This window comes from Mesoplodon bidens, assembly GCF_964165515.1.
Source record: "Mesoplodon bidens genome assembly, chromosome: 18".
In the NCBI taxonomy this organism is placed as follows: domain Eukaryota; kingdom Metazoa; phylum Chordata; class Mammalia; order Artiodactyla; family Ziphiidae; genus Mesoplodon; species Mesoplodon bidens.
The window spans coordinates 14,028,267-14,049,073 of NC_138175.1; the positions used below are offsets into that span (position 1 = coordinate 14,028,267).

The 20,807-nt window shown below is 55.4% G+C and overlaps 1 protein-coding gene across 4 annotated transcripts; it reads left to right on the forward strand.

Annotated features, from left to right (window-relative positions):
- Positions 1-2,462: 2,462 nt before the first annotated feature.
- FCSK (fucose kinase) lies at positions 2,463-20,805 on the forward strand. Of its 4 annotated transcripts, none has more exons than XM_081216674.1 (24): positions 2,463-2,728; positions 6,432-6,532; positions 6,888-7,039; positions 8,129-8,179; positions 9,150-9,275; positions 9,605-9,677; positions 10,080-10,177; positions 10,579-10,659; positions 11,147-11,266; positions 11,446-11,617; positions 12,033-12,145; positions 12,802-12,903; positions 13,025-13,195; positions 13,685-13,749; positions 14,492-14,862; positions 15,544-15,754; positions 15,929-16,095; positions 16,190-16,411; positions 16,757-16,900; positions 17,064-17,183; positions 18,769-18,956; positions 19,043-19,142; positions 19,645-19,868; positions 20,044-20,805. In XM_081216674.1, exons 2-24 carry the CDS (start codon positions 6,451-6,453, stop codon positions 20,128-20,130), a joined length of 3,240 nt encoding a protein of 1,079 aa, XP_081072800.1. In that variant the 5' UTR covers positions 2,463-2,728; positions 6,432-6,450; the 3' UTR covers positions 20,131-20,805. The 4 variants fall into 4 exon arrangements, with proteins under 4 accessions (XP_081072800.1, XP_081072801.1, XP_081072802.1 ...); XM_081216675.1 differs by having other exon boundaries at positions 16,757-16,822; XM_081216676.1 differs by lacking the exon at positions 16,190-16,411.
- The last annotated feature ends 2 nt before the right edge of the window (positions 20,806-20,807 follow it).

Consider the following 20,807-nt stretch of genomic DNA (forward strand, 5'->3'; position numbering starts at 1 on the left):
GGGGAGGAGTTGTCTGATTCCAAACCCTGTATTTAACCACTAGAATCTACCCTATATTATAGCATCAGAATGTTTTTTCATGGCTCTGTCTACCCCAGACCGTGGGGTGGAGAGCTACATGCTTTTGTGTCTGCTGCTGAGGGCTTTATCTTATTAAAAAGCCTTCTGTGAGTATCTTTGCTAGTGGCCTTGGAGCCACTCCCTACCCGGTCAGCATGCCCGCCCTAGGAGGTGGGGTGAAGCCCTTGGCCTCTGAGCTCCTCGGAGCTGTTTTCCTTGAACCCCCGCCACGCTGTGGCTGCAGGCATCCCTGCCGTCCACTCCACTGCAGAGCGGGGATCTGCGTTGCTGAGAACGGCAGCAGTGGGAGGCAGCTCATCTCTTCCCTGGAGGCCTGCTGGGTTCACAGTAGAAGGGAGCAGGTGCTGAATTTGGGGAAGGAGGATGAGACCTGGGCCCAGTGAAGAGGGGGGATGACTCTAGTGGGAGGAGACTGAGAGAAGGAGAGAGATTTGGGGGAGGAGGCAGGGTAGTAGGAGCTGAGCAGGGGACTGCTCTTTTTTCTTTTTTTTTTTTTTTTTTTTGGTGGTATGCGGGCCTCTCACTGTTGTGGCCTCTCCCGTTGCGGAGCACAGGCTCCGGACGCGCAGGCCCAGCGGCCATGGCTCACGGGCCCAGCCGCTCCGCGGCATGTGGGATCTTCCCGGACTGGGGCACGAACCCATGTTTCCTGCATCGGCAAGCAGACTCTCAACCACTGCGCCACCAGGGAAGCCCAGGGGGACTGCTCTTTATTCATTCCTTCATTCAACAAATTGTTGGGAATTCCCTGTTGGGCGAGTGGTTAGGACTCCATGCTTTCACTGCTGAGGACCCAAGGTCCGGGGTTGATCCCTGGCTGGGGAACTAGGATCCGGCAAGCCGTGTGGTGCGGCCAAAAAAAAAAAAAAAAAAAAAAAAACCCAAATTGTTTTAACCACTTACAATGTCCTAGGCACGTTCTAGTGACTGAGGATACAATAGTGAACAAACCATTGATCCAGCTTTAAGGAGTCCGCATGGGAATAACAACAATCATCATAATAATGGCTAATATTTTCGGAGCATTTACTATGGAGTCAAGAATTTATTTATCTTATCCTCAAAAGAATCTTAGGCATTTGACACTATTATTACCCCATTTTACAGATAAAGACAAGGAGGCAGAATAGCCAAGTGACTGGCCAAGGTTACACAGAATTAGAGCAGAATCCCTCATCTTCTCTGAGACTGACCGCTTGGGCCTCGCAGGCTCCCTATTAAGGACACTAGATTTGGCAAGTATATTCTCATAAGAAAAATTCAAACAATACAAATAAAGCTCAAGTTCTCCCTGCCTATCCCCATCCCTGGCAGTCTCCACCTCAGAGTGTGCTCCTTCCAGTCCGGCTCCTATCCACATGTACTATATGTCCGCATACATTATTTTTGACATGAGTAGATTCCCATACATAATGTTCTTTAACAAAGTGTCTTGAACACTTTTCCCTATTGTACATGTAGATCTAGCTCATTGTTTCTAACTGCTGCATAGTATTCCATTGCATGGGTGTGTCTAGTTTATTTTCCCAGTACCCTGGAGAGAGAGTTTCCAGTTTTCCGCTATTACGAACAATGCTGCCATTCATAACTTTTCCAAAAAAGCCACAGATCTTTTTCCCACTACAGAGTTGAAAAGTTTCTACCGGAAGGACCCACGTAATGAACCCGCGAAAGCATGGCCAATTGCCAATCCAACGGTAGTCTCTTACGCTCGAACGACACCTGTGGGGTTTTTCCTCCGGGTTTGATTTGTGTCTCTTCGGGGAAACGCGGCGGCACCACGCTCCCGACCAGGGGGTTAAACAAGCGAACAAAACACAAACCTGGAACCCCGAGTCTCAGAAAACGAGTTTTGTCTTTACAACGCACTGGTTCCTCTGGGAGTTGTAGGTTGTTGTTTTTTTTTGTTTTTTTTTTTTTTTTTTTTTTTTTGCGGTACGCGGTCCTCTCACTGCTGTGGCCTCTCCCGTTGTGGAGCACAGGCTCCGGACGCGCAGGCCCAGCGGCCATGGCTCACGGGCCCAGCCGCTCCGCGGCATGTGGGATCCTCCCGGACCGGGGCACGAACCCGTATCCCCTGCATCGGCAGGCGGACTCTCAACCACTGCGCCACCAGGGAAGCCCGGGAGTTGTAGTTTTGCTGCCCAGCGGAGCCGCCTTCTCACCTCACCTGACTTCTCGAAGGGAAGAATCACTGCCCTTTAGGAAAGCGCTGCCCTGACCATCTCCGCTGGCCCAGGCGATAGCTCCGAGCTGGGCTTTTGGGGAGGACAAACCGGGGCGAGCGGAGGGCTGAAACTACATTTCCCAGGGTGCGCCGCGAAAGGCACGCACAGCCCCGCGTTAAAGATCCCGCTGCGCAGAGAGCCGGCGGAGGCACGTATGTCAGACCGCGCGGATACTGGTACCGCACACCCAGTGCTCTGCGCCGTTTCTCCGCCTCCCGCCCACACTGTTGGACCCGCAGGACTGAGCCGGGCCACTGGTTGCCTGGTTCCAGATAGGGAAGAGCGTCGGGGAACTCTGCAGCCGCCCCCGGGCGTCCACTTGCTCCAAGAGGCGTCTGCGGGTGCTTCTACCCGTTGGTCTAGGTCTTTCTACAGGAGCTCCGAGACCTGGGGACGCCCGGGACAGGGACCACAGGCAGGTGGGCCTCTGGATGCTGGCGCTGGTGATTTTTCCTTTGAGGTCGCTTTTCCTGCCTCCGTTTACCCCATCGGGGCTCGTCATTATCCACAAATCTCAATTATAGGACGTTTGTGTAATTTGCAATGTAATTTTACTCCCAGTCACCTTCCTTCTGCCTTTTTTCGCTTCCCAGAAGACAAATCAGCTTCCTCCGTGGGGCTGCTTTTTCCCCTTAAAATGCAAAATCCCTGCCCCACTTCTCTTCCAAAAGCAAATATGAAGAGGCCTTACTATTTTATTCTGTCCCTGGCTCCCCTTCCCTATCCTAATTTTAGGCAGCGTGTGGCTGAGGACATTAAGAACTATTTCAACTTGGCCTCAGTAGATAAAGTTCTGTTGGAAGTATGCAGAATATTGGATAGAGGCCTGTATTAGCTAAGATTTCTGTACAAATGTCAGGTATGACAGAGGTTAAAGACTCCAGGAGAGATGTCTTGTTTCTGCAGGGTGGGTAAGAGCAAGAATCTTGGAGTTGGATACACCTGACCTGCCTGTAAAAGCTGTATATGTCCTTGGGCAGCCTATTTCATCTCTTTACGCTACAATTTCCTTATATATAACGTAGGTGTGGTAAAATTCAATTCACAGGGCTGTTGAGTGGGTCACATGAGCTGATACTTCAACGTGTCTTTGGCGTGGTGCCTGAAGAAGACACTCCCTATGCTACCAGTACTGTTCCACCTTTTGTGTTCTCATAATACCCTTTAGTCTGATCGGGCAAGGCATGCTACTTAGCCTTGGTTGATTTTCCCAGGTCTTCCCTGATTTTTTTCTTCTACAGGGGCATCTTTGACCCAGAGAATATACCAGAGCCTTCACTCCAACCTGCTTCAGGGTCAAGTCGAACTCTCCTGTTGCTTTTCCTCACTGGAGAGAACTACCATTCATTGAGCTCCTGCTGTGCGCCACATATTTTTATGTTTTATTTAATGCAACCATCCTAGGAGGTTGGCCCCAGTTTTCAGTTAGGGAACTGAGGCTCAGAGAGGTTAAGTAACCTGCTCAAGATCACACAGGAAGAGGGAGAGTTGGGGACAGCCTCTGGGGGTTGATTCCCAGCCCAGGACTATTCCTCTGCTCCAGTTTCTAGTAGAGAACAGTCCAGATCATGCCGTCCTCCCTCCTCTGCCTGTGACCTGTCATCTGCTCATGACTCTTAGTCACTATGCCAAGACCAAGACTGGGCTCAGACCTTTGGACTCTCCTTGGGGCATTTCTTCCTTGCTCTCTTTTAGCACGTTTGCTTGGGATCAAACATCATTATCTCCATCACCTAAATAAGAATCTGAGAGACCCACGTCCCAGTCATGGATGCAGCATCAACTAGCAGTTGTAAAGTGGACAGAATACTTACTTGGCAGTGGTGTTGTGAAGATGAAAAATCATAGTGTCTTAACTATGGGTCAGAATGGGTGGATGAGCTCACTTCTAGTGGCTGTTATCATTAATGCCATCCCCATTTCATTGTCACATTGTATTGGGCACTTTACATATATTTAGTACGTCTGTTCTTTTTTCCATCCTACAAAGTAGATTCAGTGGAGGGGTTAAGAGAATGGACTCTGGAAAAAAGGTGTCTGGGTTCAAATTTGGCTCTGCCACTTGCTAGCTGTGTGACCTTGGTCAAGTCACTTAATCTCTCCGTGCCTCAGATTCTTCATCTTTAAGGATAAAGAAAGTACTTCCCAGATATTAATTTCGAGGTTCTTACAGTAATTTTTCCTTTGGCAGTCCCAAGGGGAAGATGATAGACGCCCATGTTGGTTTAGCTCCTCAGAGAAGCAGAGAACAAGATGGGATTAGACTTGCAAGAGATTTCTTGGGGGAGGGAAGATGGGGAGGGAGCTGGAGGAAGCAGGGAGAGCTGTCAGTTTTCAGTTCTGCTTCCTGTGACAGCACCGGAAGGAAGAAAGGCGCTCAGACTGCAGTGCAGTTCTAAGACAGTTTGTGTTGGGTTGATGGGGAGTTCTGGAGCCAAGGGTGCCTATCAGAGGATCCCCATCTTGTAGGAGTGGGTCTGTCTTCTTCATGTCATTGGTTGGTGGGAAGCATGGCCTCCGTGTGAACAAGATGGGGGCATCTATCCGTTACACTCCCTACCACAGGAGGCCAGAGAGGGTTAGGGGTGCCGAAGATCACACAGGGAGTTGGTGGCCAATCTGGAATCCCCAGCTACCCCCTTTACTGGGAAGGTCAGATGGGTAACCTGGGGAATGCCTTTGACCTCAGATGCCTGGCCAAGATCTCTAGCTCAGGTTTCCCCTCTGGATATCCCTCCTGAGCTGAACAGGGAACAGAGCCATTTTTGTTAGTGGTGGAAGCTTCCCCTGAAAGCTCGTGGGAGTATGGGTGTTGCTAAGTGGCAATGTCTGTCAGCCTTAACCATAGGCTTGGTGGCATCAGAGTCTGGCATAAGAAGAAACCGTTACTGATGTTCAGGTTTCCTGTTGGCTCCGGCTGGGGTGAGGGTTGACTGCAGATGGACGTGTGCTCAGGGCACCTCTGGGGTGGCATGCAGCTCACTCCACCGGCCCTCCCCACACTGAGCTTTGGGGGCTGGAGGGAAGAGGTGGGGGTGGGCTGCTGCATGGGACAGCAACTGGGACCCTGCCAGAGGTAGATGCCAGCACGCTCCTAGGGACTCGTCCACAGAGGTCTTGGGGAGGCCAGGGCCTCTGCAGTCAGATTGGTTTCTTATCTGGTAGGAAAGGAGTGTTGGGAGATAGGAGTGGGTGAAGCCATAGCTTTGGCTTCACCTTCCCCTCACTTGCTCAGAGTGCCCTGGAGGAAGATGGCTGACAGGTGGGGTTGCAGCCCCCTTCTGGCTTGGAGCCTCTGGGAGGGGAGGTCCCCTCTGAGGTCCCTGTAGTGGGTGCTGTTAGCATGCTGCGCTTGAACAAACTGGTGCACCTCTCCCAGAGCTTCCCTCTTTTCCGGAGAATTGCCCTCAGCCTCAGGAGACTAGAAGTTAGAGCCTCCCTGCCTGTAGCTCAGTGCCAATGACTGGATGATGAGGGGCCTGCGGTACAGAAAGGGCAGCCCCTTGTTTTAAGGTGGGACCCCCCTGTCAACCCCACCCCGCTCCCCTTACTTCCTCTCCTGAGGAAATATCATGCACCCATATTGATGAAGTCAAAGATACACGACCCAGCAATCCCACACCTAGGTGTCCGCCTGGAGAGATGAAGTCTTATGTTCACGCTAAATCTGCACATGAATGTTTATAGCAGCTCTATTCCTGATTACCAAAACCTGGAAGCAGCCCAGATGTCCTTTAGTGGGTGGGTGGAGAAACAGACTGTGCGATGTCTATGCGACGGAATACTGCTTGGCAAAAAAAGAGAAAGAACTATGGATATGCATAGCCAACTTGGCTGAATCTCAGAGGCATTATGTTGAGTGAAAGAAGCCAATCTCCAAAGATTACATTCCAACTATAGCTTTGGAGAACAGATGGCTGGTTGTCAGGGGTGAGGGATGGAGGAGGGTGTGACTGTAAAGGGTTAGCATGTGGGAGCTTTTTTAGATGTAGATGGTGGTAGTAACCACAAGAATCCATACATGTATTAAAATTCATACAACTACTTACAACGAAAAAAATCAATTTTAGGGTATGATAATTTTTAAAACATTCACATATACCTGTATCTCTGCCCTGGAAGCCCCTCAACTTTGGCCAGAATGGAGCAGCCGAAGGGGGTTGATTGGACGGTCATCATCCTGACATGCCAGTACAAGGACAGCGTCGAGGTCTTCCAGAGAGGTAGTTGACCCTCCCTCTCCACTCTGCCCCTAATGTGGAACCCTCTCCCCTTTCCTTGTCACATACCCCTACAGCCCCAGGAGCTGGGCAGACCCGGGTTCAAACCCAGATTCTGCTTCTTCCTAGCCACATGACCTCAGACATAGGTCACTTCACTGAGACTCGGTTTTCTCATCTGTGCAATGGGAGTAATTGTACTTACCTCACTGAGTTGGGAAAAGATCTAATGAGCTACTAGATGAAAAGCTGCTAAGTCAAAGAAGATTAAATAATGGCTGTCAGGAGGTTTGCTTGAGGTGCTTGGGACCAGGGTGGAGAGGCTTGGGGGCAGGTCCCAGTCACGTTCTGACCACAGAGCTGGAGATACGGCAGAAGCGAGAGCAGATCCCCACCAGGACGCTGCTGTTGGCCGTGGAAGACCCTGAGGTTCGTGTGGGCAGTGGAGGAGCCACCCTCAACGCCCTGCTGGTGGCTGCTGAGCACCTGAGTGCCCGTGCAGGCTTCACTGTGAGTGCTCCTCAAGTGCCCCCCTGGGCACAGCAGGGATGGGGGCTTCAAACAGAGCCTTTCCAAGGTCCCCAGCTCTTCGGGCTCCATTTTCCTGCCCAGTTCAGGTTTGGCATCAGTTTTTGCATCTGTAGATTTAGCAGACTCGTCCAGGTGAGGGCAGAGGGCAGGGGCAGCCTTTGTTTTAGAAAGTCAGGGCCAGTATCTAGGAGTTAGGCTTTCGGGCTTACCTTGAGAAATCTCATCTTGCTACCCTGGACTCTCCTTCCCACATAGCAGTGGTTTGCTGGAACTGAGGTGCAGTGGCCCCCAGTGCGTAGAGCGTGGGCCCACGTCCCACACACACCCAGCCACTTCACGAGGTCACCTTGCCTGCATGGCACCCTGGCACAGGCAGTGAGGGTGGTCACAGGCCTGGACATGCTCTGGCAGTGGGGGTGGCACCCGCAAGGGAGGGGACCACTGTGTGGTTGCCATAAAGCTGACTTACTGTGAGTCACCCGCCAGCCAGCCCCGCGTTCTTGCCTGCAGCCTTCCCTAAAAACGGGACAGGGGAGTGGCCCAACTGGAAGGCTGCTGTGCTTCCTTATCCAGGAGTGGCCAGGGCTGCCTCGTGCCCGCTTGTGGCCATTGGTCTTGACCTTGCTGGTTGTTCCTTTGGTTCTTTTTTTTTTAATTAATTAATTTTATTTATTTATTTTTGGCTGCGTTGGGTCTTCGTTGCTGCGCACGGGCTTTCTCTAGTTGCAACAAGCGGCGGCTACTCTTCGTTGCAGTGTGCGTGCTTCTCATTGCAGTGGCTTCTCTTGTTGCAGAGCCCGGGCTCTAGGCGCGTGGGCTTCAATAGTTGTGACTCACGGGCTCAGTAGTTGTGGCGCATGGGCTTAGTTGCTCCGCGGCATGTGGGATCTTCCCAGACCAGGGATCGAACCCGTGTCCCCCTTCATTGGCAGGCAGATTCTTAACCACTGTGCCACCAGGGTAGTCCCTCCTTTGGTTCTTGTGTGGACTTGTGCTGGGGTCTCTCCCTGCACAAGAGGGTGCCATCCGCCCAGACCTCTGTGAACAGTGCTCTTCCACTTTTGATAGGTCGTCACATCAGATGTTCTGCACTCGGCCTGGATCCTCATCCTGCACATGGTCAGTAGAATGCTGGGCAGGGGCCATGCAGAAGGATGGTCAGTCCTCGGGGTTGGATGGGACTTTAGGGGTCTTCTGCCTTTGTGTGCCAGTGTGCATTGTGCAAATCCTGAAGAATCAGAAATACAATTAATCCAGGTGTCCAAAATAGGGAACCGGTTAAATATAAACAGCATATCCTCCTGGTGGAATATTAGACAATGATTGAAAGGTCCATTTAACTCTCTGCACCGACCTGTGCATTGACCAGCTCTGTGACCTGGGGCAAGTCACTTGACTGTTTCTAGGCCTCAGTTTCCTCATCAGTGAAATGAGGATGGCATCAGTTCCTACTTCACGTGGATGTGCTGAGATGACCCATCAAATGCTTAAATTGGGGCCTGGCCTGGCTCACTGGGAGCATCGGTGAATATATTTTCATTGTTCAGTGAAAAAGGCCAGCCGCACAAGTTTGTATAGAATGATCTCAGCCTTTTTAACTGGAAGTTTGATTGAGATCATTGTAGATCCACATTTAAGAAATAATCCAGAGGGAAGCCTCTGTAAACTTTGCCCAGATCTCGCCAATGGTCATATTTTCCAAAACTATAGTATAATTACAGCCAGGATATTGACATTGATATGGTTCCCAGTCTTTCTCCAATTTGACTTGTACTCGTGTGTGTGTGTGTGTGTGTGTGTGTGTGTGTGAAGTTCTGTTGTCTCCATCTTTTTCATTTTTGTAAAAAAAAAAAAAAACAGTACGCATATGAGGTATATGAAAGGGCATAACCTCAAAATGAGGGCAATGGTTATTATCCCTGAGGGACTGTTTTTCTTTTTGTGTATCTGCATTTGCTAATTTTTTACCATAATCATGTAATTTAAAAAATCACATGAGAACACACTTTGTAAAAGTCCTCTAGCTTGCTGGCTTTCTGCCCAGGCTCTCTGCCTCAAGCTCTTCTGCCTGTCCCTGCTCCCGCCCCAGGGCCGAGACTTCCCCTTCGATGACTGTGGCCGGGCCTTCACCTGCCTCCCTGTGGAGAATCCCCAGGCCCCTGTGGAGGCCGTGGTCTGCAACTTGGACTGCTTGCTGGACATCATGAGCCATCGGGTGAGACAGGCAGCTGCCATGGGGCCTTGTCCTGCTGCTTTCCTGCTGAGCCACCAGCCATAGTCTGTGCTGGCTCGGACAGGGGATGCCAGGAACAATGGCTTTGGGTGCCTGGAGTTAATTAGAGCTCCAGGATGTTAGTGTTGGCCACACTGGGGGGAGGTACGGCGCCAGGAAGTAGGCGGGAGGGCTGGCATCGGCACCATGGATATAGGGAGGCCCCTGTTACCTCAGCAGCCCGAGTCTCCCTGGAACAGGCCGAGGCTGTGCTGTGTGGGAGCAGAGGAAGGGCTGGGCCCGGCCACCAGCTTCATCCTCTCTCCCCACAGCTGGGCCCAGGCTCCCCGCCAGGCGTGTGGGTCTGCAGCACCGACATGCTGATGTCTGTTCCTCCAACCCCAGGTGAGCCTGAGAAGGCTTGGGACCGCCTTCCCTAGCCACAGCCAACGTGGCTCCGCTTCTCCTCGCCCACCCCGTCTCCGGCCTGGCCTGCTGCCCTGTTCACAAGGGCAGCTCTGAGGTTTGAAGGACGGAGCTTAGACCAGGGGGCAGGGCTTCCCCTGCCGGGCCAGTCTGCCTGGCCGTAGAGTGGAGATACCCAGCCCTGCCCCCTTTGCCCCGAAGGGCCCTGTGGACAAACTTTGGGGGTGAGGTGTTGTCATTCTCCCAGAGGAATGTCCATTTGGCTTTGGAAACCATATTTTCTTTAGAGGTGCCTGGATGCCCCTGCCCTCCTGCTGGAAGGGATTCCCCCATTCCTTGGGTTGGGGTCCCTGGAGAGCCTCCTGACTCCCCCACCTGCAGGGATCAGCTGGGACGGCTTCCGGGGAGCCAGAGTGATCGCCCTTCCGGGGAGCACGGCCTATGCCCGGAACCATGGTGTTTACCTCACTGACTCCCAGGTAGTGCCCCTGGGGCAGCAGCGTGGGCAGCGGAGCCATCCTGGGATGGCCTCCTGGTCCTGTGCTCTGGGCAGCCTCGTCCTGGACTTTCTGGCACGGTCTGGACCTGGAGGAGTTTCGCCCCATGGCAGCGGCTCTTGTGCTCACTTAGTCTTTTACCAAACATGAATTGCCCCTGATCCCGTGCCAGGCTCTGTGCCCAGGCTTGGGGCTGTGGAGACATTTGAAGCCTGCCCTCCGCTGTCAGGGTGGGGGAGGTCTCAGGCACTTGTATCCCCAGGAATATGCTGGGGCCTGTCAGACTTGCATCCTGGGTTTACATCTGGAGAACACCCTTGCATGCCCTCTTTCATAATCCTCTCTTGCTCCCTTCCCTAACTCTGTTTTCTGCTCCCACGTAGGGCTTCGTTTTGGACATTTATTACCAAGGCACCGAGGCAGAGATACAACGATGTGCCAGGCCTGATGGGCGGGTGCCACTGGTATGGCTGCCAAGGCAGAGCTCCACTCCTTCTGGGGAAGGCTAGAACCAGAATCTGAGGAAGATCTGGAACTGGTATTCAGGGGAGCAGGTGAAGCCAAAATCTGAGGAGCGCGTAGCCTTGGAATTCAGGGTCTTGTCCCAAATGAGAAAGGCTGGAACCAGACTCAGGGGATCCTTCTAGAATGAAGGACAAAGGTACAAGTGGTGGATAAGAGCCTGGGACTAGACTATAGGGAAGATGGAGAACTGGGTTTGGGAGGAGACCTGAAAATTTAGGTGGTCCTAGAGGTTGCCTGCTGAGGGGCCCTTGGTGGAGCTGCCTCCAGTAAGCCTGGAGTCTGGGTGCTGGAGTGGCCCAGAAGATGAATGATCCTGTCCGGTGTGGCAGTCAGCCTTGCTTGGCCCATCTGCATGTGGCCCTCCCCAACTCAGGCACAAGGCTGGCCCCAGGGTCTCCCACCTGACCCTTGTGGGGGCCCCTCCAGGTTTCTGGGCTTGTCTTCTTCTCTGTGGAAACTGCTGAGCACCTCCTGGCCACCCATGTGAGCCCGCCTCTGGACGCCTGCACCTACATGGGCTTGGACTCTGGAGCCCGGCCTGTCCAGGTGACTGGGATTGGGGACTGGCAGGTCCTGGCCTGGGCAAGAGGCACTGACACTGGCAGCCTGGCTGTGTGACCTCAGGCCAGTCCTTTCCCCTCTCTATGTCAGCGTCTCTAGAGATGGAACCGCCCCAGCTCAGCCTAGGAACCCACTAATAGCAGTGCTTCCCACCCTTGTCCCAGCTGTCTCTATTTTTTGACATCCTGCTCTGCATGGCCCGGAACGTGAGAAGGGAGGACTTCCTGGTGGGGCGGCCCCCAGAGATGGGGCAAGGTGATGCGGACATCGCAGGTTATCTGCATGGAGCCCGGGCTGAGCTGTGGAGGGAGCTTCGCGATCAGCCCCTCACAGTGGGTGGGTACTGCCTCTTGGCTCTCCGGGATGGGGAGGCCATGGGAGTGAAGGCCCCCAGAATGAGGCTCCCACCCCACCTGCCGGGCCCCCAGGCTCCTGGACCAGGCAGGCCTAGTGAGTGCATGGACTGGACAATTACCCTCTCCCAGTTCAAAGTCCCCTGCTGAGGTAACTCTCCTCTTCTTCCTTTGTCTCATTCCTGGGCTTCAGTCCTGGTCTTTCTACTTTCTAGCTGTGTGACTTTGGGCAGGTTGCTGAGCCTCTCTGGATCTCGGCTTCCCCATTGGCACAGCGGGCTCATTTCCATGCTTGCCCTCCCAGGCCCTGATGAAGATGTGTCTTCTGGTGGGAGGCCCAGCCTGGTGTCAGAGCTGCAACATGCAGGGTGTTGGGGTCAGTACTTGTATCTTTACAGCATATGTCCCTGACGGCAGCTACAACTACATGACCAACTCAGCTAGTGAGTTCCTGCACATTCTCACATTCCCGGGGGCTCCTGGGGCCCAGGTCGTGCACTCCCAGGTGGAGGTAAGACCTGCCTGGAGGTAAGGCCAGCAGAGGGGCCTACGGGGTACCTGGAGACAGGTAGGAATGGGGGATACAGGGAGGGAAGGGAATAGCTCACGCTTGGGACAGATTATCTACGCGTGTAGGTGTTATTATCCCCATTTTGCACGTGAGTCACTGGAGGCTCAGAGAGGTTAAGTTACTTGCCTAAGACCACAGAGCCAGTAAGTGGCCAAGTCAGGATTCTACATCCAAGTCTGAGTGAGCAGTTAAAGAAGATTTCCGCCCCCCCACCCTTTCTGAAGGGTCTGCTTGGGGATTCAGGCAAATTCATGGTGATGGGGCAGGTAGAGTTCAGAGGTGGCCCTCAGGGTGGCGGGGGTAGGGGTAGCTGGACAGGTGGGAGAGGTTTTCTGGGGGAGCTGTCATCTGGTGGGACCTCCACTACTGGGTGCAGATTTGCTTTGGAGGAGAAGGCAGGGAGAGCGTGCCCCTGGGGGAGCAGCAGCAGTCAAGATGGGATGGGAGTCAGCCTGAGGCTGGGGCCAGGGAGGTATCGAGAGGGATCTGGCTGGCCGACAGGTGCGGGGAGCAGCAGGAATTCTGGCGCTGGCTGTGGAGGAGAATTGGGGCAGCCCCCACCCCGGGCCCTCACAGCTTTCTCCCTGGCTTCACAGGAACGGCAGCTACTGGGGGCCGGGAGCTCTGTGGTCAGCTGCCTGCTGGAGGGCCCCGTCCAGCTGGGTCCTGGGAGTGTCCTGCAGCACTGCCACCTGCGGGTGAGGCCTGAGAGGGCAGGCAGAGGGAGGGCAAGGGTACAGGAGCCAGGGTCCTGTGTGTTTTGTGGGCGTGCTTGGGGTTCCCCTGCCCACGCAGGACGCCTGCCGGCTCCCCTGCCAGGGCCCCATTCACATCGGCACCGGCTGCTTCGTGAGTGGCCTGGACGTGGCCCAGTCCGAGGCACTGCACGGCTTGGAGCTGCACGACCTCGTCCTGCAGGGACACCATGTGCAGCTGCACGGCGCCCGCAGCCGGGCCTTCACCCTCGTTGGCCGTCTGGACAGCTGGGAAGTAGGTGCTCCCCTACCTCCCCTCGCCCCCATTCTTTAGGCTGTGGGGAGCACCGGGGGTCCTAGCCCAGCTTCATTGCAGGGCTCTCTGAGCACTCACCTGAGGGATAGGCAGTGAGGAGAGTGTAGCCAGTAGAGTCTCAACAGGCCTTTACCTCCCTCCTCAGCTGCTCTGACGCAGGCTGGGTGGGGATTCTTATCCCCATTTTTCAGGCCGGAGACAAGGTTCAGAGAGGGAGGTGACCCGCCTTGGGCTGCAGAGCCAGTGACGGAGGGTCAGGCCCACAGCCAGGATTCTGCTCCAAGTTCCAGGCACCCGGGCTGGAATGTGGAAGCCCCAGGACTTGACGCTGTTTCAGAACTTGCTTGCCTAAGTGCCCCTGTCTCTTTTCCTGTCCCCTCTTGAGCAGATCCTGGTCCTCTGGCCTTATTGCCCTTAACCCCTTCCTGTGGCCCCTGCAGCCCTGACTGCTTCCTTCTCTTCCCCCAGAGACAGGGGACAGGAACGTATCTCAACATGTCTTGGAGTCAGTTCTTCCAGAAGACAGGCATTCGGTAGGGTTGGTGGCCCCACGGGCCTCTGTGGGCCTCGGCAGCCAGGGTGGTAGCTGCTTGGAGGCTCATTCTGCTCCTGCCCCACCCCTCACCATCCCTGTGGTCTGGGGTAGTTTTTTTTTTTTTAAGTTATTTCACTTATTTTTGTCTGCGTTGGGTCTTCATTGCTGCGGGCGGGCTTTCTCTAGTTGTGGCGAGCAGGGGCTACTCTTCGTTGCGGTGCGCGGGCTTCTCATTGCGGTGGCTTCTCTTGTTGCGGAGCACGGGCTCTTGGTGCATGGGCTCAGTAGTTGTGGCACGTGGGCTCAGTAGTTGTGGCTCGCGGGCTCTAGAGCGCAGGCTCAGTAGTTGTGGCTCGTGGGCTTAGTTGCTCCATGGCATGTGGGATCTTCCTGGAACAGGGCTCGAACCAGTGTCCCCTGTGCTGGCAGGCAGATTCCTAACCACTGTGCCACCAGAGAAGTCCCCTGGGGTAGTTTTGAGCAGCCTGAGTTGCCCTAGCATCTTCTCCCTGGGCAACTCCAAATTCCTGGCCAAGCTCAGGCTTTGGGATTTTGTTCAGTGGCCTGGGAAAGGAGGCGGGGCAGTGGGCCTCCCTCCTTGAATTGCCTGCTTGTGCTGCCTCTGGAGTTCGTCCTGTCCCCGTGAATGAGCCAACCCCCAGCTGACAGGTGGTCAGGGCTTGGTGACCAGGCAGGAGCACTCGCCTCCCTCCTGCTCATGTGTCTTCTCCCCACATCAGGGACTGGGACCTGTGGGACCCAGACATGCCCCCCATTGAGCGCTGCCTTCTCAGTGCCCGTCTCTTTCCCGTGCTCCACCCCTCGAGGGCCCTGGGGCCCCAGGACATGCTGTGGATGCTGGACCCCCAGGAGGATGGGAACAAGGCCCTGCGGGCTTGGCGAGCCTCCTGGCGTCTGTCCTGGGAGCAGCTGCAGCCGTGCCTGGACCGGGCTGCCACACTGGCCTCCCGCCGGGACCTGTTCTTCCGCCAGGCCCTGCATAAGGCACGGCACGTGCTGGAGGCCCGGCAGGACCTCAGCCTGCGCCCGCTGATCCAGGCTGCTGTGCGCGAGGGCTGTCCTGGGCCCCTGATGGCCACCCTGGACCAGGGTGAGTGTGCTGGGCACCCATGCTGGGAAGCCAGACCCAGCATCACCTGCCCTGTCTGTCCTCTAGGTCATCAACCTGAGGGTACTAGGGAGTCATGAGACTTTAAAACAGGGGAAAGACACAAATGGACTTAACTTTTAGGTTTCTGGGAAGCTCCATCCCTGTTAGTGGGGAGTTTGGTGAGAGGCGGAGGCCTGGGGCTGAGCCTCTGGGTCCTGTGAGTGTCGGCAAAGCCTGCACGTTCTGTGCGGGGGGGGGGCTGGATGTGGGTGAGGAGCTCCAGCACAGCCCCAGGGGGATGTGGCGCGCCCTGCGTGGGACCCAGGCATTCTGGCTGGGGACTCAGCCTTAGCCTCACAGGGACTGCCTCATTCCCCATTTCAGTTATTCACTCACGGCCACACAGCTGGTTGGTGGGCGGCTGAGACTGAACCCAGGTGGTTTGACCCCCGAGCCTGAGCTCTTATTCATTAAGGGCATCCTGGGTGGGGGGTGCAGAGGCATGTCTGGGCTGGGGCTGGTGGGATGAGAACTTTGCCAGGCAGAAGAGTGGGGAGCATTCCCAGGCAGGGATACATCTTGGGCAAAAGCGAAGAGGTGTGAGGAGTCTGGGGTGCTTGAGGGCAGGGGGCATTGAGGGCGGGCCTCCTCCCCAGCTATTCCTGACTTCTGGTCCCTCAGTGGCAGCTGGTGTGGGAGACCCTGGCGTGGCAGCCCGGGCACTGGCCTGTGTGGCGGATGTCCTGGGCTGCATGGCAGAGGGCCAAGGAGGTTTACGGAGTGGGCCAGCTGCCAACCCTGAGTGGGTGCGGCCCTTCTCGTACCTGGAGTGTGGAGACCTGGCGCGGGGCGTGGCAGCGCTCGCCGAGGAACGGGACAAGTGGCTGAGCAGGTGGGTGCTAATGATGTCAAAACCCTTGGAGCAGCCCCTTGCCATCCTTGGAGGTGGAAACCCAGAGAGAGGTGGAGTGTCCTCAGGTCTCCTAGGGCAGTTGGTCCCCAAACCCAAGCAGCCCGCCCCCAGCTTGGGGCTCCATGCCACCATCTCTCCGTTCCCTCCTGGCAGACCAGCCTTACTAGTACGAGCTGCCCGCCACTACGAGGGGGCTGGGCAGATCCTGATCCGCCAGGCTGTGATGTCAGCCCAGCACTTTGTCTCCTCGGTGCCGGTAGAGCTGCCAGCACCTGGGCAGTGGGTGGTGGCTGAGTGCCCGGCTCGAGTGGACTTCTCTGGTGAGCCCCTTGGGGGGGGTAGGGGTGAGGGTATCCACCCCAGAACTGAGCTGGCAGCCCCTGTGACCAGCTGGGTCTTATTCAATTGCCACAGGGGGCTGGAGTGACACGCCACCCCTTGCCTATGAGCTTGGTGGGGCAGTGCTGGGCCTGGCTGTGCGAGTGAATGGCCGCCGGCCCATTGGGGCCAGGGCTCGCCGCATCCCAGAGCCCGAGCTGTGGCTGGCAGTGGGACCTCAGCAGGACAAGATGGCCACAAAGATAGTATGCGGGAGCCTGGATGACCTGCAGGATTACTGCCAGCCCCATGCCCCAGGTCAGGGCACCTGTGAATTGTGCAGGTGGGGATGGCACACCTAGCCAGCTGGGGGATGGGGGCAGAACCCGAGAGACCCTGCAGGCCATGGGTGCCTGGCCTGAGGGTGAGCCAGTCTGGTGGAGGAGCCCTGACGTTACCCTGCCCAGGCACAGGAGGTAGAGCTGGCACACTTGCCAGTGTTGTGGAGCGCAGAGGACCTTTTGTGGCTTGGGGATGGGGTGGGTCTGCACCGCTGCTGGGCTTTTATCCCCTAGATGAGCCCCAGGCCAGGCTGAGATGGGTGGGGTGTCTGTTTCCACCCCTGGAGACCAAATTCCTTGCCGGATGCTGCTCACTCCACAGGGGCGCTGTTGAAGGCGGCCTTCATCTGTGCGGGGATCGTGAGTGTCCACTCCAAGCTCTCGCTGAGTGAGCAGCTGCTGTGTACCTTTGGGGGCGGTTTTGAGCTGCATACCTGGTCTGAGCTGCCCCATGGCTCTGGCCTTGGTGAGCAGGCCCTGTCTCCCTGCTGCTCACCGACTCCATTCTCCATTTCAGCTTTGCCTCCAATCCTCTCCCCAGCCTCTGCCCAGTGGAGAGGGAGGGGGTGGGGCAGGATTGGGCTGGGCAGAGCTGTTTCATGGCTGATACTCTCCTCCATGCCCTGCAGGCACCAGCAGCATCCTGGCGGGGGCTGCCCTGGCTGCCTTGCAGCGGGCCGCAGGCCGGGCGGTGGGCACGGAGGCCCTGATCCATGCAGTGCTGCATCTGGAGCAGGTGCTTACCACAGGTATGGACTGCCCCAGGGCAGAGGGAGGTCACTGGAACTTTTTCAGGGGCCTCCAGGGGCTTCCCTGGACCTGCAGACAGAACTGTGCTGCTCCTTACAATGGTTAGGGCTTCCCTCTTACCACTCTGACACACTCTCTCTGGTGGTTTTCAAAATGAAGTATTTCTACCTCAAAGGACTTGATGTAGGAGCACCTACTAAGTGTTAAGAGTTTGTGCTGCACCTTTCATGTGTGTTAGGTATTCCTCATGTCTCTGTTCCTACCCAGGGCTGTCCCTCAGGGCAGGGCTGGGTTTGGATTAGGGGACAGGACCTTCAGCCTGTTCTTCAGCACCGTGCCTCTCCCTTGGGCTAGGGCCGCTTGTGCCTCGCTTCCTCCACCACATGATGGGGTACCCAGTGCATGGCTGTGATCATACAGAATGTCACTAGCTTCTCCTACTCATCACTGTGGCCCCTTAGCATCAATGCACAATGGAGAGCAGCCAGAGGTTTGTCTGGCTCTAGGGTGCTCTGGTCACCTCAGGATGCCAGGCCTCATCTTCAGCATGACTCTGGGAGGGAAACTGCCACAAAGATGTATAGACGCCCGACTATGGTATCTTCTCTGGCCACTTTGTAGCCTGGTTCCCTCCTTTCATTGTAATGACTCACATCCCATAATAGGTAGTCATTAGCAAAAGGGGCAGATGGGGAAGCTTTTTTAGTTTTCTTTTAAGGTACACTGTTCATATCTCTCATTTGGTCAAATGACACCTATTTATCGAATACCCCCTCTGTATTGGGCCCTGGCAATAAAATGAGCAAAAACAGCATCCCTGCCATCAAAAGTCTTACAGCCTACTGGAGACAAACGCTGATCAATAACCACTCCAATAAATGTATAATTACAAGCTGTGCTAAGTGCTCTGAAGGAGAGGGGTGTAATTAAGAAGTTCTTGACATTCCAGGCCTGACACTAACCACATTTTGGCTGTAAAGTTCCAGATGCCTCCTTCCATTTGCATTTTATACTCGAAATCCTTGCAGGCCCTTCTCTAAATATCAAAGGCCTATCCCAGACTCATCTCAAGTTTTGACATTTTTATATAGCTGCAAGAAGAAAAGAGATCCATACCTTTCATTAGTAAAGCAAAATGTGAACAAGCTATTTTAAATTTGATAAGAGATGCTGAGAAGCTTATTTCCACCATCAACACCCTTTATCAGGCAAGCCAGGGTGCAGGGACTGTTAGGCTGGAGGGAAAGTCCTATGTCATCCCTCCTCAGGAGGAAAGGTTAGTGTAGGTCTTAATCCTTTGATGTGGTTTACCCCAATTCCAAGTACACATTAGGTCTGCAACAAAACTCAGGCCTTGTGCATTCTAAGCTTGGCTCCAGAATGAAGCCCCTTCCATTGCTGGGCTCAACTTGCTCCCAGCGCGGGGGCAGAAGCTGCACAGCTCACCTGGCCCAGCTGAAGTTGTGGGGGGAAGCTGCCTTCCCATGCTGGTCCCTGCCAGGGATGCAAGGCCAGGAGCCTGTACCGGGAGAGGGAAGCTGGGCCAGATAGGCTCCAACAGTGACTTGGCCCGGGCTCTCGCAGGAGGTGGCTGGCAGGACCAAGTGGGTGGCCTAATGCCTGGCATCAAGGTGGGGCGCTCCCGGGCTCAGCTGCCGCTGAAGGTGGAAGTGGAAGAGGTCACTGTGCCTGTGGGCTTTGTCCAGAAGCTCAATGACCACCTGCTCCTGGTGTACACCGGCAAGACCCGCCTGGCCCGGAATCTGCTGCAGGTGAGCCCTGGCCCCAGCAGAAGGGAGGGACGCGAGACGGCTCAGCTAGGCTGAGCCTCACCGCACCCCTCCTGCCCCATCTGTAGGACGTGCTGAGGAGCTGGTATGCCCGGCTGCCTGCCATCGTGCAGAATGCTCACAACCTGGTGCGGCACGCCGAGGAGTGTGCTGAAGCCTTCCGCCAAGGTAAGGCACTCCTTCCCCGGAGCTCAGGCACCAGGAGTGAGTGCCTGTTGCCTGTGGGTCTGACGCCCGGGGCCTTTGCAGACTTGGCACCGGCCCTAGGTATGAAGCCTCTGTCCTCTGCAGGGTCCCACACTTAGGTGGGAGTCACATCTCAGGTCAATACTTGCATCCTGGGGAAGGCCTCCAGCCCCACCTACCAGGAAGCAGATGGAGGAAGAGGCTTGGCTCCATAGCCGAGTTCCAGGGAGTCAGAGCTGATTAGGGTTACACAGTTCAGTGAACACTGAGCCGGGTACCACGCCAACTGCTCTGTGCTCGTTAGTCCACAAACAACCCCGTGAGGTGGGCTTTATCACTCCTGTTTCCAGCCAGTACTGAACCCAGGTTCTTAACTATGACACTGGTTAAGAAGTGCCTCTTGGCACCCCATCCAGTCTACAGATGGGCATTGAGTGAATATCCTGGCTCAGGCACACGACTCCCCTCTCTGCCCCCACCCCAGGGAGCCTGCCTCTGCTGGGCCAGTGCCTGACATCATACTGGGAGCAGAAGAAGCTCATGGCTCCAGGCTGTGAGCCCTTGGCTGTGCGGCGTATGATGGATATCCTGGCCCCCCACGTGCATGGCCAGAGCCTGGCAGGGGCAGGTGGCGGGGGCTTTCTCTACCTATTGACCAAGGAGCCGCGGCAAAAGGAGGCTCTGGAGGCTGTGCTGGCCAAGACTGAGGTATGGTGTGGTCGGGGTATGGTATCTGGTGCGGGACAGCAGCCCTCCCTGTGGCCCACCAGCTAACCAGCAGCTACAGGTGTAAGTCCCCTTGGCCCTGCAGCCACAGTCCAGCCTCCCGAAAGCCTAAAACCCACCCAGGACCCTCTAAGAACCTCCTGTCCTTTGCTCCTAGGGCCTCGGTAACTACAGCATCCACCTGGTAGAAGTGGACACTCAGGGCTTGAGCCTGCAGCTGCTGGGGACTGAGACCTCAGCCTGATGGCCCTTCTCATGAGGCTTGTCCCTCTGCAAGAGGAGAAAGCCTGGAGCTCTAGCAGGCCCTCCCTTCCTTCCGCCATGGGAGCGCTCAGTCTTCTACTTTCCACCCACTTCTTTGTGAATCTGCTTCCAAAGGAAGCCAACCTGAGCTCAGGCCCAGCCCTTTCTAAAAGTTGGTGAAGCACAGACAGTGCTTGGGAATAGGACTGTGACCTCCTGGTTGACAGTGGCCTAGGCTTGATGTCTGCTCCATCTGGACATAGGAAGGTCCTAAGTTCAGTGTCCACTGTGACCTTTACAAATCTGATGGCCCAGCTTGGGCCTTGGCCTTCTCACTCTCCATGAGGGCCTGGAAGAAGGGGATGACAACCAGCCTTGGCAGATGGCTGGGTTCCCTTGGTAAGGCCGACCCTGAAGAGGCCCTTTGAGGCATTTCCTGTGGCCTTCCTTAGAGGTCAGGCTTTTGCCTGAGTAGAGACTTCCTGTTCCACACTCACTCCCAAGCTGACTTAATGGGGGAGTGGGAACAGGGATGAGGGTCCACACTCGTGTCTGTGGCAGAGAGCCAGTACAGTCCTGCAGCAAGTCACTGCTAATCGTGGCCTTAACCAGCAACTCTGCCATGTGCCTGTGGGCCGTGAGTTCTCAGGACTGCAATCTTCTTGGAATAAATTCACT